At 41.9% G+C, this 18,363-nt stretch overlaps 1 protein-coding gene across 1 annotated transcript; it reads left to right on the forward strand.

Moving 5' to 3' along the window:
- Positions 1 to 685: 685 nt before the first annotated feature.
- hyal6 (hyaluronoglucosaminidase 6) lies at positions 686 to 3,166 on the forward strand (the record flags this gene model as incomplete). Its single annotated transcript, XM_083893583.1, has 3 exons — positions 686 to 1,621; positions 1,817 to 1,906; positions 2,678 to 3,166. The coding sequence occupies 3 exons, from the start codon at positions 686 to 688 to the stop codon at positions 3,164 to 3,166; spliced, it is 1,515 nt and encodes a 504-aa protein (XP_083749709.1).
- Positions 3,167 to 18,363: the final 15,197 nt, after the last annotated feature.

An 18,363-nucleotide genomic window follows, 5' to 3' on the forward strand; every position in this document is an offset into this window, starting at 1 on the left:
GGCCAGGGTCTCTTTGGATGAATGACAAATTGCAATGATCGGAGAAGCCTCATCCCATTCGTGGTTTCCTTCAACTTCGCTCTGGTTACAATGCAGCAAAGTAAATGATGGGAGATTTTCCATTGCGTCCTTAGAGGCAACCTCAGTGGTCGTGTTTCCCAAGAGCCGCATCACAATGTCCCCCCACCCCCCAACTTTGGAAAAACTTAAACATGAATTACTTGCATATGAGTGGGCGCCAATAGCAATTAGATGTGGAGGATAAGTGAGTGTGTGTGTTTGTGTGTGTTGAGGGAGTTCTTACATAAATAGCTGAGGAAACAGTTTCAGAAAAAAGAATGAAATAGATGACAGCTATGAAGAGACTTAACAGGGCTTTAAGTATACACTGTATGTGCAACATGAGTAAGAATCTATGAAGTAGTCTACAGTCAAACCCCTTTGCAATTGCTCTCCCTGTCCACAATGTCTCTGCAGCTCTGGGATTTGAACCAGCATCTTTTTAATACAGTTTCTGCTCAAAGAATCAAAGAACAGAGGAGCTTTGTGTTCTTCTCTCTTGTGTCCTGTCACAGCCCTGCCTGATTATATCTGCTCACTGAAGCTCATGATGTGTTTCTAAATGCACAATTAATCTTCTCTGCTTGTGTAGGACCACTAATTGCTAGATGAAGAATCAGGTGCCATGGCGCAGATGGGGCTCGCTCTCCTAACGTTGGCCTTATGGGTTGGTGTTCGAGTAAAACTCCATGTTGGTGGTGACCAGCTGAAGCCTGCCCGTGCACCTCTGATGCCTCACCGGCCCTTTGTAGTGGTGTGGAATGCTCCTACTGAGTCATGCCGCCTTAGGTTCAAGGTGGACCTTGACCTCAGTGTTTTTGACATTGTCGCAAACCTCAACGAAACCCTAAGCGGACCGAATGTCACCATATTCTACCACAGCCACCTGGGATACTACCCATACTACTCCAACTCTGGGGTGCCCATTAATGGTGGCTTGCCGCAGAACCAGAGCATCTCCAAACACCTAGGCAAAGCCCGTACTGACATTGAAAAGCTGATCCCTCACAAGGATTTTCGAGGTCTGGGTGTCATTGATTGGGAGAACTGGAGGCCTCAGTGGGTCAGAAACTGGGGCTCCAAGAACATCTACCGCAACAAGTCCAAAGAACATATACGCAAACTTCACCCAAACTGGCCTCAGAGCAAGGTGGAGAAGGAAGCAAAAGAAAATTTCGAGAGAGCTGGACAGACCTTCATGAACCTGACCTTGGCGCTGGCTGAAGCCCGAAGGCCCAACGGACTGTGGGGGTTTTATCTGTTCCCAGACTGCTACAACTATGGGTACAAGCAGCATCCGCATCACTACACTGGGGAATGCCCCAACATTGAACATGTCCGCAATGACCATCTCATGTGGCTCTGGAAGGAGAGTACGGCCCTTTATCCATCCATCTACCTGGACTACGAGCTTAAGTCCTCCCACAACACTGTCAAGTTTGTCCACTATCGAGTCAAGGAAGCCATGAGGATCGCGTCCATTGCTCGTACGGACCTAACATTGCCTGTGTTTGTCTACTCCAGACCGTTCTATGCCTACACCTTTGTAGTTCTTTCAGAGGTAAGTTTTTGAACCAAAGCTTAGAGCAAGAACCAGTAAATCAACAAAGTCGAACCCACATGTAAGCAAAAAAACTGAAAATGTGAGGGCGTAAACTTTACATTGCTGCTGCAGTATCATAAAGGTGACTACAACCTACAGTTACCGTTTGACTAAGGTGTTCTTTGGGTAAAACTGCCTGTCTGCCTGTTTCAGAGTGACCTAGTTCATACCATCGGTGAGAGTGCTGCTTTGGGAGCATCAGGTGTTGTCCTCTGGGGATCATCAGAGTATGCCCGAACGCAGGTGATGTTAAAAATTAGAACAACCAAAATGATTTCAAACTGGTTATACAGGACCGATCTAAAAGGTGCAAATGCGCGATTCTGAGCTCCCATGGTGTGAGCGTCCATTAACGCCGTAAACCCACACATTATGTGGGGGTCACCAAAACATTACCAAACAGCTTTGGTTAAACCCTACATTCAATTACATCTACCCCCAAAACCATTTTACATTCAACTAAATTCTGCCGATAGGAACAGCTTTCAGCTGAGCGCGCATTATGTTCTGGTATTACACTTAAATTATAGCATACATTGCATAAAACAAACCACAAAGCACAAGGGAGCCACAAAATGTTTATGTGACATAAATCACATGCAGTAACAGCCCCTAAAACAAGACTTTATGAAGTGTGACTGGAATAATAGAAGAAGACATCATTATGTTCATCCCCCGAAAAAATAAATATACTTTTTTTTCTCTGACTGATTCAGAGAGCATGTCAGAGTATCTGGTTGTGATGATGGATCGTTCTACACGCTGTTCACAACTTGCAGTCCTGGAGAAAATCTGAATTCTAACATCCTTATAAGCTAAAAACAGCAAAATTGTAAGGAATAAATATTAGCGTTGACATGAGACTATAAGATGCTCACATCATCATACTGAACTAATTTATAATCTGTGATCTAAGTCTAGATTACTTCCATTTGTGGCTGTGGTTCATCATTACATTTCAAACATGAGACAAGAATAATCCTTAATCTTACATGTCTGATTGTGTATTTTCAGAGGAACTGTCTGACAATCAAGAAGTACATCGATGGTCCGCTGGGACATTATGTCATCAACGTCACATCTGCCGCGAAGCTGTGCAGCAAAGCGTTGTGCAAGAAGAACGGCAGGTGCATCCGCAAGAGTCTTGACTCCGGCGCTTACCTGCACCTGAATCCACGCTTCTTCCACATCCACCACAACCCGGCATCCAGGGGCCCCCACTTCCACGTCAGCGGTCACCTCAACAACCATGACATCCTGGACATGAAGCACAAGTTCACCTGCCATTGCTACCAGGGCTGGACTGGAGTTCACTGTGAGGTGCCCCAGGCTCCATCCCATCCTCCTGCTCCTCCTCCTCCACAACCTGCCATCCCACTTCCTTACCCCCGTGGGCACAGCCTGCTTGGAGATATCCTGCTCCTCCTTTCCCTCCATTTCTCCTGTATGTGCATCATCATGTTTCTGGGACTCTGTCTAATTATCAAGTGTCTGATTCTATAGTCAACATATTAGGACCAAAATGCAACTGAAAAACAGAATGGTCTGTAGGCCCACGAGATGTTCTTTCTGGAAAAATAGAAAAAGAAATAGAAAATTTTCTGTCCCACCATGTTTAATTTCTTCCAGTGTCTTGGGGCTTTTTGTCCACCTGGTGGCCCCACTTTCTTCAAACACCCCAGAGTTGGCATGAATGTAGATTTGGGCAGATTTGCCTGTAGGTGGAGACATGAAGCTACCATGTGGACCAATCCCAGCTGAAGTAGGACAAAAAGCAGGGTACACCCTGGACAGATTGCCAGTCCATCATAGGATCAACAACCGTTAAATCTCTCACACTCATACCTACGGTCAATTTAGAGTGTTCCAGTGAACCTATATCATCAAACTGCATGTTTTTTAAGACTGTGGGAGGAAGTTCCTGGAGTAAACCCACATGCACACGGAGAGAACGTGCAAACTCCACACAGAAAGACCCTCCAATGCGTTGGAATGCCATGTAACAAAAAACATGTATGTATTAAGAAACATCGCAGACTTACCCATGTGTTGCTTTCTTCTTCGCAAAGGATAGATTCATGACCTTCACAGGAGCAGTTTCACAGGAAAACACATTCACAGAAACTCCTCAAACCATGATTACACTCACCATAACATCTGTACATAATCCATGTGAATCCACGTGACGACAGCAGCATCATATGAAGGTATCCCAGAGGTCTCTGTTTTCGTCCGAGTCCTGCGACTGGATCGGGGGCCCCAAACCACATCAGATGACTTTAGGAGCAGCTTCCCTCTTCATTGTATCGAGCTTCACTTTATCAGTCTTCACTGCTATTTTGTGTAGGCTTTGTGACTTTCAACCTTGTTTGCTGTAAAAGCTGGAAGAAAGAAAGAACATTTCAGTGCACCAGTGCCTGTTGTTGTAAGAAAGGATACATGACACAGTCACTGTCTGGAAAGTCTAATAAAAAGACAACACCCTCCAAACCCTTTAAATAGCAATTATTGCTCTTACTAGGGCCCAGTGAACAACATTAGCACACATGCAGACAGGTTTGCCTTCCTGGCAAACTGCTGCTTAGAGATCATTTGGATAATTGCTGCAGAGATGATGGGGTTTAGGGGAATGTCAATGTTTCAGCCACACTTTGAAAATACACTAGGTTTCCTTACAAGGAAGTCAAATGTGTCTTTTTCTTTGACATTCAGCCATTATTTAAAGCATTGGAACTCTTTACATGCCAGTGTCTGTTTACAGCCTGAATAAAAGAGATGAGTGGAGGAATTATGTTCACACACAATTGAAGAATCTACAGGCTCTATTTGAGCACAACAAGACAATTCCTTCAGTAGTTAGTTAAATTGAGCAAAGGCATCGCATAATTACAGATTTCGCATAAAAGAAGAAGCAACAGCGTTGAGCGTGGTACACGTCGAAGAGCAAACTACTGGAAAAAGTAGAGAGAAGAGCTGGAGCACAAACTAAACACATGTCATCTATTAAAACCTCATAAGACAAATCAGTAAATCAACAGTCAGTCCCTGAGACATCTCGGTTATTTTTACGGTCTCAGTCATTTGTTTCATTTGGGATAATGACTGTAATGAAGCCGACAACACAGCCAGCACTTCATCAGGCTGCTGAGTGTAGAGTGCACTGTAGATGCCGTCTGGTGGAGACAGTGCACGTCAAATTGAGCTGCCGTCGAGCTGCGGCAGGACGAGTCACATGACCAAAATAACAGGACACTAGTCTTTGTGTTTGTCCCATGAGAAAGGGAGGGTTGGCCGACGGGCAACTTTTGTTCTAGGAGATACTTTTTTGCTAATGCACATTTGTGATGAAAAAAAGGTAACACTTTAGATTAGGTAAAACACATTCATCATCAACTAGGTGCTTACTAACTTATATAAGTCGCATACTAGCCCTTTATTATTAATCATTAAGCACATATTAACACCTTATTCTACATAACCTATTTCAACCTCTATTACGACATGAATTTAGATTTTTCCAATATAATGTTAATACATGCTTAATATCTACTAATAAATGGCTAGTATGCTACTTATATGCATGTTAGTAAACACCTAGTTAATGGTGAATATGTGTTACCAAAAAAATATCCAGACTCAACTGTGGATTAAAGAGGGTATTGAAGTGACCTGAAGAAGCACCTTTATACAGTTGTCGGCACCTAATGTTGGTGGTTTCTGCTAAATGATCACTTTTTGTTACTAAAATCAATGGAAATACATTATCATGTCTTTGTACCTATGTCTGTATTTTTGAATTCAGTCTAAGTAGATGGGGGACAAAAAACGGATCACAAACTTTGACATCTGCAAGCTATTTTGTTCATGATTACACTGTCGCAGGTTCATCTATTACAAGCATTTGATCCATTGTCAGTGTCCACTAACAAACCTGATGTTTGCCAGGTAATGAGCTCACTATACCATCATCTACATAGAAATCCCTAAAGGAGGAGGAAATGGAAACTTAGTCAATGGTTATTTCAGACAAAAGATAAGTCAGACTAAAATCAATCCCACGAACAAGCATATGTTATTTAAAGTGGCTAGAAAAACTGGTTTATGATCACTGCAGTCATCAGGATTGATCCTGTGCACATACTAAATCAGCCTCAGATTTGCCTGAGGGCCGCATGAGTTAGAGTCTGGGTGAGGCTGGGCCACATCAATCGCCGCTCTTCCTCATCGTCACTGCGGGCCGCACTTTCATTAAACTTTGATATCAAGTGGGGGGGGCCACAAAATATCGTCCCGCGGGCCGCGTGTCTGAGACTACTGCACTAAATAAATCTGAGCCACATTCAAAGTTCTTAAATGTTAGTCTGGCAGAGCAGAAGCTGACTTGGCTGAATGTTTCTGTTTGTGTCATTATCAGATTATGATGATCTGCAGACCCGAACGTAAACACCTGTGGCATCCGCAGTTAACTCTCAATTGAACCCGAGAATGCGAGAACAGAGAAAATGATCACCGTCACTGAAAGTTATATCACAAAATAATTTGTTTCCTGTTCTCGCGCGACCACATCTGAAGAGTGGACTCTTTAAGTACGCCGCTCGCTGTATCGACTTCATGAAACAAACTGCCGAGGTTTATCATCCAATGTGTCTTAAATAGACAGAAAGCAAACACCTGCAATTTTCACAAACCTCAACGCTTCACTTTGCTCCTCTACTTGAACTAATAACCATAATCAGCTGCAGTGCAGTGTCAGCAGTCGCTCTGCAGCTCAACGGTGAAGCTGAACAGACTTGATGTGTATTTGTCCTGTGCTGAACTGAACAAAGACAGTGATGATGAAATCGACCCAAGCTTTTAAAGGATTTTAGCACTATCTTTGCTATTCTTGTAACCAATTAAAGAGTTAGCGAGGCCTAATCTATTTTCCATTGAGTCATAATTACCCATGTGTTAGTCCATCTACCTAATTCCTGTTTGATATTCCTATCCCATCATGAGCCTACTGAATCTTCCAAACTTCAAAAACCAAGGACATGCTTTTGTCTGCAGTTGCCTGTTTATCAGCTGTTCCATGATCAGCTCTGTATCAGCGTCACCTGCTGTTGATTACAGGCTTCAGGAGAAGGCATCTAAACATTTTTCCTGACCCGTGTACACAAACAATTAAGGATGTCTAAACATTCACGGCTCACGTCTCACCTCAAAAACAGCCACAGGTGGGAAAAAAAATAAAACACATGAAATCGGCTCCACTTCCGATTTCATGTCTGTCAACAAAGACTGATGACTCACTGGCAAACGTCATTGAAGCCTTTCAAACTCAACGCTGAAGACTGTGAGGCTACGTTCAGATTACCAGGCGAAAGTGACTCACATCTGATTTTTTCTTTGGTGCGTGGTTCTAGATCGGAATTATATCCAACATGTGGCGAATGATGATATTAGATTCCGTCCTGCTTTTTGGCTACACTCTTAGAAAGAAAAGTGCTAAGTAAAACCATATAAGGTTCTTCAGCTTGTCCTCATAGGAGAACCCTTTATGGCTTCAGGTAGAACCTTTAAACCCCTTTATTCAGGAAAGGGTTTTTAACGGGTTCTCTGGATCAAAATGACTCTTACTGGAACCATTAGTGTTACCAAGAACCCTTGAAAAACCCTTTCTTTGGGAAAGGGTTTTTCAGAAGGAAATGGTTCCAAGTAGAACCTCAGCCCTTGTCGAATGCACCCTTATTTCTAAGAGCGTACATGTATGCACACGCACAAGTTACAACCATACTTACAAATGTGCCAAATATTCTACTACTTTTTGTAGTATTGCAAGAAGAAACTCAGTTGAGATTGAGTCAAAGTTTACGCCTCCAGTAAAAACACACGCTTGGCATCAGTGTGTTGATTTTGAACACAGTCCACTACTCAGATCCTAATCCTACATCAACTCAACAACACAGTGAAGCTCCCTGAGGGTCATAAAATGCAGAGCTAGGTTGCTGGGTGAGGGTGGTATCAGAACCAATAATAATATGATTGTGGGTTTGGGGGAAAAACAGAAAACGAAAGACACAGCCTGAGAAATGAGATAAACCACAAGACTGGAAAAGGAGAGGGCGCCGGCTCCTGCTGACCACTGGGCCACTGAGAGAAGACTTACGCTCTGAGACGTGAAAGACAATGCCATTGACACCTTCCTCTTCAGGAGACAATCATCAGCTTTATAACAGTCCAACCAGGAAGGACACGTCACTCAATCAACATTCAAACAAGCATCAAATAAAAGCTAATAAATAGGATTACGTACATCACTTTGTCTAAGTGCTGTGGTGGGAGGAACCAAAGACGATTAGCAACAGAAGAAAGCACTATGGAGATCGTCTGTGCTCACACTTTTATATATCTTTCACTTCGGTCAGTGACCAATGTCCATATATGTGGGAGTGATAATGGTTATTTTGACCAGATGAAAAAGACGGTTGCCAAGAGGCAAGACTTAACGAAAATAACTTTTCTTTGACTTGGCTCTTAAAATGTCAGAGCCACAGTGAGCTGAATATAATTATGTTCAATTTCCTGTGTGATAATCTGATATGAATACCAGAGAAACCAGGGGGAAAAGAGGTATGTTAATGTTGTAAACAGGACATGATAATTGTGCTGTACTATAAAACCTATGACACAACACTTATTTGAATTATGTTTGGGAGTTTAACGACGAGGAAGTGGAGGAAGAAAAACTAGACAAGATGAAGAAGAGGAGGAACATTGGATTTTCAGTTCCTAATAAATCAAAGGCAGGAAAGAAATTCAAAATGTGAAAATTACCATTAAAACTAAAGCGACGGAAGTGACAGGGAGCCAACAGTTAAGCCAATCCACATGATGAAGCACCCACCAAAAATCAGTTTTCAGTTTCTGTTCTCTTACATTTAAATTCTGTTGACCGGCGTTTTACACGCAGCAGCAGGCGCCATGCAAGTTTTTCCCAAGATAAAAATCGGCTCATTTTGTGCTCAAACCCTTTCATATCATAATGTGGTATGCACTGAACGTAGACCGACCCAGATCCATCGCTTCCTTTCCCGGGCAACTTGATGCCTCATTACAGCGGCAGAGGGATCCACACTGTCTGAGCCCAGACTGTTTCATAACACACTCCATATGTTCACGAGACGGCTCTGACCACCGCAGTTGGGGACACGGAGGATTCCGTGCAGGGGAGAGCGAGTGGTTGGTTTGGAATACGAGGGTGAGGAGGAGGAGGAGGAGGAGGAGGAGGGGGGGGGATTGATATAGATGCAGGGTGGGCCTCTCATCTATGGAGTTGATGGAAATGAATCTGGAGTCCCGGTCACAATCCAAATACCAATGGAATCCACACACACACACACACACACACACACACACACACACACACACACACACACACACACACACACACACACACACACACACACACACACACACACACACACACACACACACACACACACTGTGGGAATGTGGTTGCCTTCACTCACATGCACACGAGGTGTTACGAAATCAGTCTAAAGTATTTTCCTGAGTCTGAGACGTGGCATTTATTAGATCATTATGTATAAGTTGAACAACCTGTGTGTGTGTGTGTGTGTGTGTGTGTGTGTGTGTGCATGAGAGAGGGAGTGTGTGTGTGTGTGCTTGTCAGGGCCAGATAAAGCCTTTATGGGGCCCTAAGCTCAATTTGATTTGGGGACACCCTTCATTTAAGTGAAGCCCTAAACTAAACTGTTTTAATGACTCTGGTTTTTAGCATAACTCGCACCAAATGGACAATCTTCAACTCCAACATAAAACTAAAAAACTTAAGATAAACACTATTTCGGAGGCACCGAGCAGCTGTAGCCGTTACCTCTTAAAGACTTTTTCTGGCATTAACACTGACCTTGTCAGAACCAGTCGTCCTCATGGGGACCAAAACCACAACATCCTAATGAAGCAGAACCTAATTTCTTTGGAACTGGATAATGATAGAGGTAAGATGTGAATTGTGGTTAGGTTAAGGTTAGGGTTTGTTATTAACTGGTCATGGTTAACGTTACGGATTAGAATACATTTTGGTTAGGTTGCACAAAATGAATGGAAGTCAATGCAGTGTCTTAAGAAGAGTGGCGAGTGAAGACCCAGTGGAAAGACATTTCTGGAAAAGGAAAGGCAATTTATTTGCTGCCCAACATTACAGTTCAAACACGAAGGAATTCACGAGGTCTTTCGCGAAAACAATGTCATGCACGCATACCCACAATCCCTCACAGCTGAAGGAAACTCCTACTTCAGAATGTGCAAGGCTACAAATTCAACCTTTAGCCTAAAATACAATTTTTTTTATGGGTGCTTATACCAATCTGACCGAAAGTGTCTAACATTCTAACATTCATACACGTTTTGATGGTGGGAGGAAACCAGAGGAAACCCACAAAGACATGGAGAGAACATGCAAACTGCACACACACAGAAAGGTCCCAGACCAGCGATCGAAACCCAGCACCAGAGCCAAACCCTCTGCCTTCCCCTGACAATGTTACGAGGATGAATGTCTCTTTTACCTCAGTAGGTCCACACTAAATAGCATAACTACAAATCTGTAACCAGGATAGGAAGTGCTAGCCTAGTATAGCCCAGCTTTTTTTTGGAGATTTGACTGGTAGATGACACAAAAAAAGCAGTGGGACTGCTGTATGTGAGTCTAAGGTCATCGTGTCGTTTGTGGTACGTAAGTCCTGCAAACATCATGAACTTCATGTCATCCCTCCATTATCCGACTGTTCCAGACGAATGGCCTATTTTTCATCAGATGACCTGTCGAATAGCCTGTATCCAAGTTTGGAATTCTACAAAACACTGTGTTACAAGTCTGTTGAAAGAATCAAATTTATGAAGGTCATTACATTTGAAAAAAAAAAAAAAAAAAAAAAAGTTTCCAAAAGTTTGTGAATCAGTACTTTGAGCTTTTTAGCTCTCTGATGTTCTTAGTTCACAAAGCATGAACACAGAGTATCTCAGAAGTTAATAAACATCAGTTCTACTGATGCAGTGAGAGCGAGTCAAGTTTCTCCTGTAATAATATATTCTCCATGGCTGTGTACCATTTAAACATACAAACTATGCTGCATCTCTATGCCACAGATGGAAATGTGTGAATGCTGTTTAGATGAGCATACTGTGTTACATGTATGAAAACACACAGTTAAAGAAAGGGAAAATCTGTGTGTATATTTAAAAAAAAAAAAAGAGACTTGCAGCAATCTGGTTTGACTGTGACTTTTGTCTTCTGGTTGTAAATATGCATGGTTAACCACTGGAATCTCTGCTCGGGCTGGGTTCAAGTGTCGGGTCCACATGTCATGTCATTTAATCAGCAGAGTGACACTCTGCTCCTGGGAATGGAAATTAAAACAAATAATACATGTACAGTAGATGAAGATACTAGCTTCTCTGAGCCTGGTGATTTTCTGTTCCTTCACTGTTGTTAAGTTAATGTGTCTTTACTTATTTAATTGGTATGAAAGTGGTATGGGATTTTCTTCAACAAAATTACAGAGAAAGTGTTGTTATGAAACTACAGTCATTTGTTTCAGGATAACTCCATATAATGAGATAATTTATTTGGATGAGTATAGCACCTCCATCTTCAAAGACTCCTTTGGGGATACAGAACTTGATTCATTCATTCATCTCCTACTGCTTTATCCTCCACATGAGGGTCATGGGTATATGTGCTGGTGCCAATCCCAGCTGACATAGGGAAACAAACAGCGGTCAATTTAGAGTGTGCAAATGGGAGGAAACTGGAGAGCCCGCGGATGCAACATGCAAACTCCATGCAGAAAGGCCCTTGTACCTTTTAAATCTTCAAACAAAGAAAGAAGTGATCCAAAAGTTGGAGGCTTTTTTAAGGCTTTCTTAAGGCTTTCTCACAAGTCCAGAGCAGAGAACACTGGGCTTTGTGTCCTGTTTCATACTTGGACTGGACTTGATTTGATTTGATTTAACTTGGAACTTTTTTTTTTTATCCTTATGTGGTTGCAACAATGTTGAGACTGAGCGACTGCTTAGAATGAGCGGTGATGAAAGTTCATGTTGTGGCCCCAGGCAATTGCCTGCTTTGTCTACTCTGTTATAACTTCCCATACACACACACGCACGCACGCACGCACAAACGCACACACACACACACACATGCTAACACCATCAATATCAACAGAATAACAGTATCTTCACAGCCTGATGAGCTGCAGTAAACCCATCAATCAAGATTCCCCTCTCTCATTTTTCAGACAATAAAATAAGTATTATATTTGACAGCATCATAATCAAGTAAATCCATAAAAGCCTAAAATTATTTTATTTTGGTTGAAGCTCAGCATTGAAAAAGTATAAATGTGTTTGCCTTCACTCGTGTCTTTACCATCTTACTTGATCTACTTGAGTTCTTTTTTTAAAAAGCTGTAGCGTTTAAGTTTTCAGTGTCAAAAACTGCTTAATACTTTAATAATCCACTGTAAAATAAGTTCCCACAATGCCGATTAAAGCCTATGAGCTCCACACAGACTCCTGACTTACAGAGGGAAGGCGGACGCACAACAGCTACTACACAAGCGACGTGTGACTGCGGCAAACTTAAGGTTAAGGAATTATCCAGGGTTCTCTGAAACATGGGTGAGGTAGTGGAATACTGAAATGAAAGTTGAAAGAGTGAATGGTTGGAATGTGGGCTCACCTGAGGCGTTGGCCAAGTCTGGGGGGGGGGGACTCACATACAGTACATAAGGAAATCCGTAACCCCTTACCCCAAACTTAACCTTAAAGGGGAAATAAGTAGTTTATAGTGCCATCTAGAGGAGAGGCTGAAATTTACAACAGAGACCTGCTGCTCTGCTCACCCCCTCCCTTCCCTGAGCGCTACGGTATCCGCAGCTGGTCAAATGTCGTCCTCGTCGTCTTTCTCCGTGTCAGCAGATGAGGTTCGTAAGGTGAGGGAGAGGGTGAGCTACCGCGGCCGTAGCAGACGAAGCGGAGAGAGTGGAGGCGGGACTTCCGCTACAAGTAAAGAGACGCTTGTTTTGTTCTCTCGCGTTTGTCCTTACAGGCTCCGGTAGAAACATGGCGTCTCGCTGCTAACAGTGGCAATGCAACCGCGGTCCGCGGTCATGTTATTTTACATGACTTTTTGAAACACTACGAAAATGAAACAAAACTATTATACAGCGACTAGACAATGCAGGAGCACATAATATGTATAAAAAAGTGGATTTTGGGTTATATAAACCCATAAATACTACATATTGTACCTTTAACACAACGCCTAAACCGAACCCTTAACCTAAAGCCAATTCTTACCCTAAACCTAAAACCAAGTCTTAACCTTAAAAAGCCCTTTCAATGGGTGACAGAACCTTAAGTCCTGAATTGTTTTGGTCCTCACAAAGATACACATACAATACACACACACTTACAGTTACAATGGTTGACAACTGTGTGTTTATGTCTGTCTTTTAGTCTGATGCTGATTAAGTGGATGAGTTGAGACTTTTCCTCCAGAGAGGATAAGACCTCAGAGAAGCTCAGCTAACTCACTGGGATTTAGACTCCCCCGCCCCCTCTTGTTCTCTCTCCCTCTCTCTCCCTCTCTCTCTCTCTCCACTCTGTGTCTATGTCTCCCTCCCCTTGCTCTCTAATCACTGTGTTGTGGTTGTGATGCTTTCTCCTCCCTCTCTTCTCCTCTCTGGGCTGGTATATATGTGTGGATGCCCTGCTTGTGTGTTTCAGACTGACAGAATGAATGCAGGCCTGACGGCCACATGCTGCTGCTGCTGCTGCTGAGGGACACAATGAATGAACCATGACCCCGACCTTCACACGGAACTGCTCACTAATTGGGTGATGTGCAGCATCTACAGGTGAGCTGTTATAATCAGGTAACAAGCTGACCCAGCTGTTTTCTTGTAAAATAGAGAAGTCATCTTTACTTTTTTTAGCACAGAGGAAAATAAGGTGTATTTTTTTGAACACTTAGGGAGGCGGCACCCCTGGGTGTTATAGCACATGGTGTTCAGCATCTGTTTTGGGTGCTGTAGGAAGGGGAAGGAAGGGGTGGTAATGTCCTGTCATGCCAGGAATGTAGGCTCACTCTTAACAATCCCCTTCACAACAAGCAGAACAATTTTGTTATTTCAGAATCGGACAGACACACAGCAGTGCATTTTTTTTATTTTTTTTTTTAAACGAGACTCGCAGTTGCATTTGTTTTTCCAAAAACGCTGCACGAGTTGAGCTGCGGACATTAAACTTCTCATTTTGGTCACTCAGCTGATGACTCACAACACATCACTGTAAATAGTCAGAAAAGCTGACAACACAGGAGGTCATGGTTTTCGAGGGACGTCACCGAGAACACTGAGGATCAAAGTTAGGCACAGAGGCAGCTATAAAAAGTTCCTTACTGTTTACAGGATGATGTTGTTTGTCAGTCTGCCCTCCTCACAGTGTCTGGGGTTAAAGATCAAACGCTGAGCTGGGAGACTTGACAGGATTTCAGGACTCAGCGGAAAAAGTCCTGCAGTGAAACAGGAAAGGGAGAAAACAGCTTTAATGATGAGATAGTTGCAGACATTGATAAATATGCCATGTTCATTTTAAATGATAAGAAGTCAGAATACACTTTAGCTCATTTTGAAATAAATATTTCCGAAAGATTATATGGCAAACAATAATCCAACAAAACAATTATACTGATTAATAACTGTCGAGATTCACAGAAGAGGCAGATTATCACGCCAGTTTGGCTGATTTTCAAATGAAAGCAAATCTTTCGTACCAAAAAACAACTTTTGTAGGATTCTTTCATTATTTTTCACACTGTAAAATGGTTGCACTTAGTCTATGTTTGTTGTAAGATTCTGTGAAATGCATATTGACAGTAATTATAACTTGGTGGCCGTGTGTCATAATGAAAAAATTGATTGCAATTGAAAATGGCTTCCTCATTTTCTCATATCTTAAAGCTGAAGAAGACAACGTCTTGCCTTAAACGTGTCATTCATGATATCAACTCATTAAATACTTCCGCAGTATAATGGCATTTTGATTTATCACCAGTAAGCCTTCCTTTCACCAAGTGACTCTCTTGACCACCAGGAGGCATGTTTTGCAGATAAACGGTGAGTCATTAGAAGTCAGAGCAACTCAAGTTCTCTGTATCCAACACAATAAAGAGGAGGACAGTGTTCTAAGGGTTCTTATTATACGACAACACTAGCTCTGATGAGAAGCATCTGCTTCCTTATCGGCATCTTGGAGAGACCAGGAACCAGTAGATATGTATAAAGTGAAGACCTTCATATATATTCCTTTAAATAACTGTGCTTAGATATTCTCCATCTCCTTTATTAATAGACATTTTGCACTGTCGTCACTTTGCAGCTGCCCTTCACACAACCCAGCAGGAAGTCACTATGAATGGGTACCACTCCAAGATTGTGATACAAAAGCCTGGAGAGATTAAAGGCTTACAATAAACAACAATCCTCAGGCAGTCAGGAGGCTCTTTTGGAATAATATGAGAATCTGCGTAGAAAAAAAACCATTTATTCTCTGCTTCTCTCTGAGATCATCCATCTGTTTTCTTCATCTGACAGATACACCCCAAACTGAGAGATTTCTGTAGCCTCTGCAGCACTCACCAGGCTCTGGATTAGCGTTGGCTCGACCCAGTGGAAAGATTTTAGTCTTGGCGGTTCCTGCTCTCTGGTTTTTGTTTTCAGGCTCTTGTGTGAGGAACATGAATCATGACCACATTGGGTCACTATGAATATTTGTTGAATTCTTTGCTCCGGTTAACATGGTGCAAGCAGCTTTGTGTTCGATTCATGGAAAGTGGTGATGCAGCCATGTTTCTGGGCATAGTTCAAGAGTGTTTGGAGAAGTTCAGTCGTTTGTTTTTAGCTGAAGCATCACTTGGGCCCCTCTCTGTGTGTTCAGGCCTGATACTGGTGGATGAACTCTTTCATGCACAGTCATTTGAGTCTTTGTGGGCAGTAAAATTGAACTCAGATATGCAGCTGCTGCCTTCACTGGATTTGAAATGATTATCAACCCTCTACAACTGGTAGCAGTTATCTGAATTACTATGGCTTCTCTAATATCATAATTTTCCTCTACTTCCAGTAAACCTTTTCAGTTCAACGAGCAGGAGTATACATCTTGCAAATATCCATTTACGATTTGTAGTTAGGGGCCTGTTAAAGTATCATAAGAGGAGTGTGATATTTTTAATGGCATTTAATGCTTTCCCAGGGCCAGAATCATACTTCCTAAGTAGTAGTGTGACTTGGTGTTGGTGTTGGAACATACAGTATTTAAATGGCAGATGGTACATGTGAGAAAAATCTGTTATTTTGGCTTCTGGCCTTCAGCCTGCCATCAGGGGTTCGGCTCGATTCCCAAACATCAAACCTGGGGACTGCCTCTTCCTCTCCTGGCATCTCTGAATGTGCTCACTGTTCTGGTTCTTTTCTACCGTCTTAGAAAAGCCTCCATCAAACGCCAGACTTCATCTACCCTTGACTTCAAAATGCTTTCTTTGGCCACAAATTCTTTCACATTGAAACTGAGAGATCCTTGAAGGTTGCTGAGGTTATTGAGGTCATAGCAATACAATCCTCCATGTACCAACAATAAAAATGTCTTTACATCAGAAGCTGAGTTTTGATAAGATTTACACAGTGGCGTAACAACATCCCTATCTCGTGTCTCCCTCTTGACCTTTGCCCTGTGTCTTTGCCTGGTTCACAGAGGCTCCTGAGAGGCAAAGGAACTGTCCAAACTTTAGACAGCTGCGGTTTCAAATTCACCCCCCTTTTCCACCAGAGACACTGACAATTAGAGGTTCTTTCCCTCTTTCTTGTATTTGTTGAATGAGTTGAGCCACTCCATAAAAACCACAGACGTCAACAAACTCTTATCTTAATCGATGCCAGACCAGCCCACGGCTCCAAGCTCCTCTGGATAAATAATTCTCTTTGACACAGAGCCAAACTTTAAACATGCACTTCAGAGTGTTTAATGTTAGCCTGCCCCCCCCCCCCCCAGCTGCTATCACGATACGAACAATCAATGGGAGCACTTGAGGGCTATAATCTGGTTTATGCTTCCAGGTTGAACTAAACTGTGTTTTTTTTTTTATGCCTGTGATTACCTTTAAGTTACTCCACAATCAGACCATTTTGGGGTTTCTTTCAGATTTCCAGGAGACAGTGCTTCACTGAAACACAACAGCACCAGTTGTGTTGAAGTATGTTGTGTTTTTTTCTGTCTAGCAATCTACTTACTCACAGCTGCCCAGTAGAACAGCCAATAAGAACTGCCCTGTTACTGGTCACAGTCTATTGTTTCAGACTCAATTTCTTTAAGGCTACTGAGGCAAGTTCAAAGTAAGTCAGCCTACAGTGAGGAATTTTAATAATTGCCTTCATTTTAATTGCCTCAGTTGTATTAAACCTAAACAGGCAAAAAGCAAGTTAAACATAGGTCATAATCGGAAACATCTGCATCACCGTTAAATCATGTCTGCCATGCTCTCTGCCAGACTTCGGAAGTGGTTTCAGTTCAAACTCTGAGCCATTAACCAGCCGTACATACTTATACATATACATTCATTGCAACAGCACAGTACATTCCCAATAAATGCTACAGTCAAATGATTTCCATACCAACAGGAAAAGACTGGCAGGATGATAAAACAAAGGAAACGCATTTCAATGCAACCCTACACAATTCAATGAAAACTGTAATTGGAAACAACACCCTGGTTAGCAATGAATGATTGTTTAAAGCTATTTCTAATTATTCTTAGGAACAATGTGTGCATCCTGTGTTGCCAGGATTTTTGAAAATGCTGGTATGTGTTGTAAAAGGTGAGTTACTGGTGTGGATTGTACCTGTGAACACTGTGGAAATGTTATAATATTCAACATATAAACAGGTTAAATTAAATATGATATGTATGGCAATTTTTGTAGTTTTGTTGTTAATGTAGTTCTAATGTAGGTCTTTGTGGTCATTATGTCATCAGAATAGATAATTGATGTGCTTTTTGATTCTTACTTTACAATGCAGACACAGGACAACGGCAGGAATAGAATTTGAAGTGTAAAAAAAAAAAAAGTCTACAGTCCTACCCATGCAGCTGTTGGTTTGGTTGGTCGGCAGCAGGCAGAAAATACTCTGAGAAACACAAGAGGGCAGAATAAAACAAAATAAGAGGAGCAGAAGCACTGAGACTAAATACACAAGGGGGGGGTGGAGGGACATGTAGACACAGCTCAAACATTTCAGGTGTGGGAAAACAATCTCAAAAACCAGAAAAGAAAACAGGAAGTGATGCAACCAACAGAAGCACATGGTCAAAATAAAGTAGTAAGTCAAAATACTCACTTTTAAGTGCCACATAATAATAGAAACAATGTTTTACAGATCTTTTTTTTTTTTTTTAATCTTAGAATAAATCAACTCTAATATACAAAGTTTGAAACCTTATATTTATCACTTTTAAAATTAAAATCAGGTAAACAAGTCAAAACTTTGTTCCCATTCTAAGACTTGGCAGGCAGGATAATGCGTAAACACTTCAGTTGTATACACTGATAAAGAAAAAAACACAGACTGAAAAGATC

Source organism: Microchirus variegatus (genome assembly GCF_963457635.1).
Source record: "Microchirus variegatus genome assembly, chromosome: 8".
NCBI lineage: Eukaryota > Metazoa > Chordata > Actinopteri > Pleuronectiformes > Soleidae > Microchirus > Microchirus variegatus.